This window comes from Equus caballus, chromosome 2 (genome assembly GCF_041296265.1).
Source record: "Equus caballus isolate H_3958 breed thoroughbred chromosome 2, TB-T2T, whole genome shotgun sequence".
Taxonomy (NCBI): Eukaryota; Metazoa; Chordata; class Mammalia; order Perissodactyla; family Equidae; genus Equus; species Equus caballus.
The window spans coordinates 23,740,023-23,749,475 of NC_091685.1; the positions used below are offsets into that span (position 1 = coordinate 23,740,023).

General features: G+C 50.3%; 1 protein-coding gene across 9 annotated transcripts in view; it reads left to right on the forward strand.

Annotated features, from left to right (window-relative positions):
* The window catches only part of PHC2 (polyhomeotic homolog 2), a 117,101-nt gene that overhangs the window by 103,426 nt on the left and 4,222 nt on the right, over window positions 1-9,453 (forward strand). For all 9 annotated transcript variants that reach the window (XM_070249461.1, XM_005607236.4, XM_023633995.2 and 6 more), the window contains 5 exons: window positions 3,380-3,582; window positions 5,278-5,407; window positions 6,285-6,399; window positions 7,566-7,707; window positions 8,634-8,910. In XM_070249461.1, the coding sequence (XP_070105562.1) occupies window positions 3,380-3,582; window positions 5,278-5,407; window positions 6,285-6,399; window positions 7,566-7,707; window positions 8,634-8,910 (867 nt within the window). The remainder of the gene's footprint in view (window positions 1-3,379; window positions 3,583-5,277; window positions 5,408-6,284; window positions 6,400-7,565; window positions 7,708-8,633; window positions 8,911-9,453) is intronic.

The window sequence follows — 9,453 nt, forward strand, 5'->3', positions numbered from 1 at the left end:
TGTGTTTAAAAGAAACAAAACAAAAATCTTGGCAACCAGATCTCTTAGATCAATACCCTTGATATGTTATGTTAGTATTGACTGAGCAGCAGACTTTAAAACGTGTAGGCAAAGAAGACCTAGGCTGACGATGGACTTGCAGCCTTTTGTGTAGAAATAGTAGAAGGAGCAGGGGGAGTTTGGCCTGGAGGAGAGAACATACTCTGGGCTCGTGAGTGACGTCCCTCATGACACCAAGAGCATGTCTTGAGCTTTTCCTAGTGTGCTAGCCCTGCCCTGCTATTCATCATCTCACTTAGTCCTCATAGTGACACTACAGGGAGGTATTATTATTGTCCTTATTTTACAGCCAGGGAAACTGAGGCTCAGAGAGAGACGGGAACTTGCCACCAGTTCACTTTAGTCATCCAGTCTCTAAGCCAGGTCTAAGCCTGTGTTTTTGCCCATTATACAAATATGATTAGCCTGGGTGTGATCTTAAGGAACAAAACCAGGATAAGTGGGCAGATTTTAACAGAAGATACATTTTTGGCTTGTTATAAAGAACTTTGTAATTGAACCTCCCAAGGTGGGAACAAACTACTTCAGAGGTAGTGAGTTCCTTTGTCACTAGAGATGTTCAAACAGATGCCAGCAAGTCATTGGATGGGGCATTATAGAGAAGGTTCAAGCATTGGTAAGGGGTTGAACCAGACTTTCTGATCTTGTGATTCTATAATCTGTAGTTCACCGAAAGAAATCAGGGAGGCCGGCCCGGTGGTGTAGTGTTTGAGTTCGCATGCTGCTGTCTGGGGTTTGCCAGTTTGGATCCTGGGTGCAGACCCACACACTGCTTGTCAAGCCATGCTGTGGCAGGCGTCCCACACATACAATAGAGGAAGATGGGCACGGATGTTAGCTCAGGGCCAGTCTTCCTCAGCAAAAAGGAGGAGGACTGGCAGTGGGTGTTAGCTCAGGGCTGTGGGTGTTAGCTCAGGGCTAATCTTCCAAAAAAAAAAAAATCAGGGAATATTTTACTAGGCTCTGATTAGAAGGAAATAGTCATCATCTAAAAATAAAATTTTAACTTACATAGTAAACTTTATATTTTAACAGCATTTATTAATTTTAAATGTATGTTTCTTTGCGTATTTAAAATATTTAGGGCTGGCCCCGTGGCCGAGTGGTTAAGTTTGCACGCTCCGCTGCAGGCAGCCCAGTGTTTCGTTGGTTCGAATCCTGGGTGCGGACATGGCACTGCTCATCAAACCACGCTGAGGCAGCGTCCCACATGCCACAACTAGAAGGACCCCCAACGAAGAATATACAACTATGTACCTGGGGGCTTTGGGGAGAAAAAGGAAAAAATAAAATCTTTAAAAAAAATAAATTAAAAAAATATTTAAGGGGCTGGCCCCGTGGCCGAGTGGTTAAGTTCGCGCACTCCGCTGCAAGCGGCCCAGTGTTTCGTTGGTTCGAATCCTGGGCGCGGACATGGCACTACTCATCAGACCACGCTGAGGCAGCGTCCCACATGCCACAACTGGAAGGACCCACAACGAAGAATATACAACTATGTACCGGGGGCTATGTACCGGGGGGCTTTGGGGAGAAAAAAGGAAAAAATAAAATCTTTAAAAAAAAAAAAAAAAATTTAAAAATAGAAGAGAAAATGTAATTATATAAATACGGACTTAAATATTTAAAATTTTGAAAGCAAACTTAATTTGATTGATTGTGTAATTAACTCAGTCCTCCTAGTTATTCATGGATTGTTAAGGAAAGATTTTGTTTTTCAGTTCCCATTTAATATTCTGTCTCTACAGAAAAGTCAAAAGTGTCAAAAAATTTTTTCAATTGACTAAAAACACTTAAGGGAGTCTTTCTAACTTGCTCGTGTGACTGCGTCTCAAACAAAAATTAATTAAAAAAAAACTCCTCAGTCACACCTCTCAGATGACTCCTGCTTGGCTGTGAAGTTTATCACAGCTGAAGTGTGGAGGTCTGAGTACTGAAGGCATGTGTCACGGTGAGCTCTTTTTTATCAAAAAAGATTTATCCTGGTTTATTGAGCATTAGGACTACTAGTCAGAAAATGAACCAGTTAAACCTTTTCTAAAATGAGTTTATTTTTTTTCTCCATGCTACGTAGTTTCTATTCTATGGTGAGATTTTCTATCTTTAACAGGAAATAAGAGCATCTTCATATAAAGTTTTGTGCACGAATTACTTAGATAGATTTAATGAAATCATTTTTAAAATATGTAACACACACACTGGGTTATGCTTAATATCAATAGACTTGTTGGTATAAAGAAAATGGTTTTTTCTTTCTTATTAGGAAGTTCCAGGTTAAAGGCACCCTCCGCTCACGCAGGAGGTGGTGGTGGAGAATGGCCTTGGGAAGGGGGCAGGGAGAGCGTTAGAAAAGTGAGGTGACGAGGTCTGGGCCCCTCCACGAGTGAGGCAGCTGTGGGAGGTGCTGCTTGAAGTGGAGAAGAGGCGGTCCCTTGTGTGGCTCTGCGCAGACACCTCGGCACACTTTTAGGAGCCCTCTGCTGGGTCTTTCAGAGGAAGGCTGGCCAGCCCAAGGAGAAAACGTAGGAAGGGTTGTCCATGGAGGGAAGGAGTCTGTGGTTGGCTGAGGATCAGATTGGCTGTGGAGCTGAGAACTGGGCAAGAGGCTTGCTTGGGAGCACCAGACCAGCAGAAACAGCATAGAAAACCTCAGCCCTGCCTAGCGTGTGTGTACAAGAATACATGTGTATCTTAATGTAGGGACCCCAGTGACCAGTCTCTGAGTAGTCGGATCTACATTATAGTGTGTACTTGGGGCTTAGCCCTCAAATTCCCTTTGTTTTAATTTCTGGGGTTCAGTACTTCGGCATTTCACAGGATGCTTAAAATCTAACCCTTCTCCAAGGAACCTTATCGAAGGTTCATTTAACCTCTCTCTCCCAAAGTCTGTCACACCCCGAGCTCTATACCTAGGTCAGCTTTTTGTCCTGGTTTTAGACACCACCTTGAATACATTTTCTCCCTTGAATTGAATGTTACCTTATTTGTCCAGATCAGTATTGACCAAGGTCTTCACTCCTCAGAGACAGAATTCTTCTCCGTTTAACCTGGTTGAACCGTTCTTCGCGCAGTTGGGAAGTTAAGAAACACTGCCAGCAGGTTAGCCGCACCGCTGCAGAGCTGGTTGTAGTCACACTGAGTGGTGTGTCCACTGAACCTGCACCGCTTTTAAATGGGTCGTTGAGAGAAGGGACTGCTTGGTTTGCATTGTCGTTTGGCTCCACAGAAAAAGCGAGGCCGCGTGGGGTCCCTGCTGTCCACCTGCTGGCCTGGCCTTGGTTCTGACTGCCGTGCTTGTGTTTTCCTACCTTCCCTTGTGCAGAGACAGGGCAGGGCATTGTTCATGCACTGACCGACCTCAGCAGCCCCGGCATGACCTCAGGGAACGGAAACTCTGCCTCCAGCATCGCCGGCACTGCCCCCCAGAATGGTGAGAATAAACCACCACAGGCCATTGTGAAACCCCAAATCCTGACGCATGTTATCGAAGGGTTTGTGATCCAGGAGGGGGCGGAGCCTTTCCCGGTACGGACTACTTCTTTTCCCCTCTTTTTTTTTTTTTTTTAAGTATATTTTGGATGTGTATTAGAATACTTTTACATTTCCATGTAACATTTCCAAAAATGTGAACAGTTTGCTCTTTCCTTGCTAATTTCCCCCCCCAAAGAATGTCAGAGCCATTTTCTTTCTAGGATTGAGTATCTTTCTAGAGGCCAGAAGGAATCAGTGATGAGGAATAACTGGCACGACCCCTTGGTTAGAAATATCCACAGACACTGCGCTGTGTCCCAGCCTGGTGGTGTGTGACCCTTGGGTAGAAGGGAGCTCACACTGGGGTGTCTGGTGTGAGATCATGGGCTTGGGGAAATGAGGCCTCATTCAGTTCGAATGCCAAGACCTCTGAATGGCACAACTTTGGCCAGTTAGAGAATAAATGAAATGTTTGTAGAACAGAATTCTCAAGATATATCTGAAATGAAGATAGGAAAACAGGGTTACAGCCCAAAGCTTCTTTTCTAGGGACAGAGCCTTGAAAGGGCAGTGAATGCAAGTGAGGGTCACCTCAGAAAGGCCACAGCCAGATGCCTCCAGTGAAAGCACGAGACCAAAGGGAAATACCAAAGAATCAAGAAAATGGCTGCCTAGCCCAAGCGTGCAGAGCTGATTCTGTGCGGTGTGAGTTGGTGAGGACAGGTGGCACTGCCCCCTAGGGAGGGGCCCAGGGCCGGGCATCCCGCCTCTGTGATCAGACCCCCTGGTCGTTAGAGACGTATGTCTTCATGGAGGCCACCTGCCTTTGCTCATTCTCAGGATCTGTGAGTGGTTTGGAGAGTCGGCAGAAGACTGTAGGCGTGATGAACTGAGACAGGGAACTGACCTTCTAAGAGGCCAGAGGACAAATCGCTTCCTGTCCTGTTTGTCTCTGGAGGTCCTTCAAGGCCGCTGGCAGAGAAATCCACCTGGCGCACCTTAGCTAGAAGCAGCTGTGGCCCTGTCACATCCCTTCCCTCATTTGACCGGGTCCTCCCCTTGGCCCCTGGAGAAACACCAGAAACCAGCTGATCTCTGGTTGGATGGATGCATGTTGAACGGCACCCCCAGCAGCACCCTGGAGATCCAGCCACCAGGCTGCCTGAACCAGGGCAAAGAAGGGAGGCCCAGAAGAGGGACTCAGCCAGTCTGGGGTCCTGGCAACCAGACAGGGCATTTGCTCTGTGGCCCAGAACCCTTTTTTTCCTGCTCTCCTCCGTGGCTGCCTGTACCCCTGGCTGGGTAGGGCGGTGGTGAGGCAGACAGCAGTAAGAAATCAAAACCCGGTTGCTGAGTCTCTCTGTCTTATGCATACACTTGCCCACACAGCCTCAGCTGTATTCCTGCCTGGTGATGGGCGAGCTCTGGGTCCTGGCACTTGTTCTGGTGCTATGGGAAACCTGATCTCTGCCTCCATCTCTGCACCTTAGACATTGCAGGAGTAGACGTTTTCCTAACCTCCTAAACCATCCACGGGTCCTGGATTGAAGCTATCCCTGTACTTTGGTGCCACTTGGCTTCTTGCCTCATGAGCTAAACAGCAAAGTGTAGGGCCTTGAGCAGGGCACATGTGGGTGGATGCAGGGGCTGGCCTGCACCTGGAGGCTTTATACTTGTGATTTTGATGAGGCTGGATGGCAAAGATCTCCCACCTAACCCTCATGGCCTCCATGTCACCTTGTCCTCTAGGTGGGACGCTCGTCCCTGCTGGTGGGGAATCTCAAGAAGAAGTATGCACAGGGGTTCTTGCCTGAGAAACTTCCACAGCAGGATCATACCACCACCACTGACTCCGAGATGGAGGAGCCCTATCTGCAAGGTAGGCATCAGACCCTGAAGGCCAGGGCCTTCTGATTTGGCTGAACAGGAAGTAGGCAAGCCTGGAAAGGCAGGCCTTACACACTTCCTTCCTTGGTCTCGGTGGAGGAGCTCTGAGCCAGGCAGCGTGTAAACATGCCAGTCTACTAAGCATTTCCCCAGCTCCTTCTCAGCCCTATCCCCAGGACACAGGGGCAGGAAAAGTCGCTGCCCTTGGGGACTGTCTGTCCCCTGCCTCTCCTCCAGCCCCACTTGGCCAACCACGGGGTTCCAAGAGTTTCTGTTCCCATGTGAGCCACTGGCAGGTTGTAGGCCTGACTGCAGGGGTGGCACCGGGTGGCCGTGCCCCCTCCGCCACCTCGGAGCCTACACTGAGGACCGGGCAGCTCTGAGGCCTGCACTTGGCTCGAGCCACTGACTAACCGGAGCTGCCGCGGAGGCTGCAGAGCTCCTGGGTGCTGTCTTCCAGGTCACAGCCAGCTACACAGATCAAGGCGTAGGGCAGGATAATTCCAGATACGTTCTGACAGCATCCAGAGTTCTCTCTGAGCCTCCTGCGCTTTCCGGGGTCGTACAGAGTGGGGCTGATTGTCCCGCACCTGTTTTGCCTCAGGCTCATAGCACTTAAAACAAAAACCTGTCAGGTGTCCAAGGGGCATCAGCAGACACCGTTGGGTCCTTTCCAGGGGAAAAACATAGCCCTTCCCAAAACAGTGATGACAGCAGTTTGGCATTTCCCAGGCTAGACTGCCTCTGCGTGTCACAGCTGTGGGGACACGAGAAGAGGCGAACGGCACAGGGAGGTCCCGTGGTGGGGCCGCCGACAGTCCTGTGGGAATGGCTCATTCCCCACACCTACCAATTTCTGTACTTTTCAGAATCCAAAGAGGAGGGTACTCCCCTCAAACTCAAGTGTGAGCTCTGTGGCCGGGTGGACTTTGCCTACAAGTTCAAGCGCTCCAAGCGCTTCTGCTCCATGGCTTGTGCAAAGAGGTGAGTGTCCCCCCCCCCCCCGCTGTGTCCAGCCCCTTCCCTTCCTGCAGCATCCTGCCTCAGCATCCTGCCCCGTGTCCCACCCCCTTCAGTAGTAGTCTGCCCCAAGAGGCCCTCCGAGTGGCTTACCCAGCTCCCTGTTTCTTTGAGCTGCCTGGAAGCAGCACGTCACTAATTCACCCAGCACAAGAAACCAGAACCCCTGTGAGCGGATCAGAGAGGGAGCAGCACAGTCCAGGGACAGGAAGCAGCGCTTCAGCATGGCCAGCCCTCCTGGGCCCGCGGGCACCCATCCTCTTCTGCCCTTGGCAGCTACCACCTCCCTAGGGGAAGCCCCTCACCGGAGCTGTGCCCAGAGCCACTGCACTAGGTACCGATGTGCCCTTTGAGAGCTTGTGCTCAGCGGAGGAGACTAAGGATCGTAGTGAGAACCATCGTCGCTGATGGGGAGCCGCTGTGTGCTAGGCTGTCAGTGTGCATCGTGTCACCTAGTCTTCAGAATAACTCTGTGAGGCAGGTATTGTTGTTGTCCCCTTTATACACGTGAGGAAACTGAGGCACAAAGGATAAGTAATTGTGCCTAATGCCTAGAGCTGGGGATTTAGACTCCTCTGACTCGAAAGCCCTATGTGGTCTTTGTCCCAAGGTGGAAAAGGCGGCTGGCCATGAAGCTCTGAGCCCCCAAAGGACAAGAACTCTAGGCCCCCAGGCAGAGGGGCTCTGCATGCCACCGAGAGTAAGGCCTCCTCAGCCCCCATTCCCTCAGGTCCTGCTGGAGAGAACAGGGCACCCTTGCGAAGCTTTGCCAAGCCACTTTCCAGCAGGACAGTGGACAGTGGCTTCCTGGCACAGGTCATATTTATTGTTGAACATGTCAGCCGTGAGTTCTTACCATGATCCACATTGTGGTGTCAAGCTCTCCACACACATTAGCTCATGTAGTTGTCAGACCAGTTCTAGAAAGTGATGGTCTCCTCCCCAGCTCCAGAGGAGGAAGCTGAGGCTTAAGTGCTTGCCCAGAGTCACACAGCTAGTAGTGAGTGATGGATTTAGGCTTGGAACAAATAGACGGATGCAGTTTTGCCAGATAGCTTGGCTGCTCTCGTTCTGCCCTGGCCCCTCCACCCTACAGCTTTGCTGACTTCCCTTGCTCCTGACTCGGGCAGGTACAATGTGGGATGCACCAAACGAGTGGGGCTTTTCCACTCAGACCGGAGCAAGCTGCAGAAGGCAGGAGCCACGACCCACAACCGCCGTCGGGCCAGCAAAGCCAGTCTGCCCCCACTTACCAAGGACACCAAGAAGCAGGTAGGAGGGCTGGCAGGGCCTGAAGCCCCATTCTCGTACATCCCCACCAGCTTCCCTTCTTAACATGACTGCGACAACCACATTCCTTTTCCACTGCTGACTTGAGTGTGCTCCATCATATCCTCATTTCTCGTAATCTGTCAGATCAAAGCCCCTTAACAGGTCCCTTCATTTAGACCCATGGATGCTTATTTCAGTGACTTGGCCCCAATGTCCAGTTTGCCTCCATCCTTGACATCTGGGGCCATGGGAATGGGGTCCCCCCTGCCTGGACCTGTGAAGAGACAGGCTGTTCCAGTTACCTCCTGTCTTACCTGGAGGGCTAGATGAGAGGGCAGCCTGCATCCTTTCCCTCGCCACCCTGTTGCCTGCTTGAACATTAGAGCACTGAGTTCTTGAAGGGCTCTACAGGAACATGGCGTTGCTTATGAAATATTTCTTTAGCACCAGCTACATGCCAGGAACTCTGCTAGACTCTGAGGCTCTAAGTTACACTGAAGGCACTCAGCCTAGTGTGATGCTTCAGGCCTTATGTGTACTTTGCTGCTGCTTGTTATTGTTTGGTCATAAATCTCTTTAAGAATCTGATGAAAGCTGTGGTCCAAAATGTACGTCCACCAGAAATTTTACATGCTCTTTCAGGTGGTTCATAAACCAGAGCCCTGCTTTAAAATCCCACATCTAGAAGAAAAGATAGACGTATAGTCAGATAATCACAGTGCAGTGTGGTACATGCTCCAGTACTGGGAAGGACTAACTGCTTAGGGCCAGAGAGGGGCCAGCATAAAGGATGCTTTTTGATCTAGGAATTCAGACATATGTAGTAGACCAAGTGAAAAAGGGAGAATATACCTGCCTTTGCCATCACTCTGCTCAAGAGGGTTTATTCCCCCGTCCTGAAGAAAACTCTTTCTCTCTGCTCCCAGCCAACAGGCACTGTACCCCTTTCAGTTACTGCTGCATTGCAGCTAACACACAGCCAGGAAGACTCCAGCCGTTGCTCCGATAACTCAAGCTATGAGGAACCCTTGTCACCCATCTCAGCCAGCTCATCCACCTCCCGCCGGCGACAAGGCCAGCGAGACCTAGAGCTCCCTGACATGCACATGCGGGACCTGGTGGGCATGGGGCACCACTTCCTGCCAAGTGAGCCCACCAAATGGAACGTGGAAGATGTCTACGAGTTCATCCGCTCCCTGCCAGGTAAGCCCTTTGCAAGTCCCATGCCCACCTGGAACAGCAAGGAGTGAGAGGCGGCGGGACGGCTCACCTGCCGCCAGGAAAGACTAGGCAGCTCAGCTGATGACTCAGGTTCAGGAGCAGGGGTGCAGAGATGGAGAAGATGAGCTTCCTCCTGTAAGAGCTGCTATTCCAGCGGGGAACACAAACTGTAAGTGATATTCTACAGGTGGAATTTGATGTATTTGCTGGCATGGTAAACGGTCTGTGTGAAATGCAGAGGTGATAATGTGATTCACCCTGTGTCTCTTCTGGGGCAGGTTAGGAGTAGGAGATGGGAGTAGGAGTGTAGGAAATCAGTCAAGGAAACCATCAAAATTAAGAAAATTTAAACTGAACGACAGTGGACAGGCCTTTGCCAGATGCAGAGATTGTATCAGGGAGCAGCTTGAGCAGAGGCACCAAGTCAGGAAAGCACATGACGTGGCTGGGACCTGCACGGATCCCGCGTGCAGTGCAGGTGGTTTTGAGGGCTAGACTCTAGAAATGGACCTTGGAAGACAAACC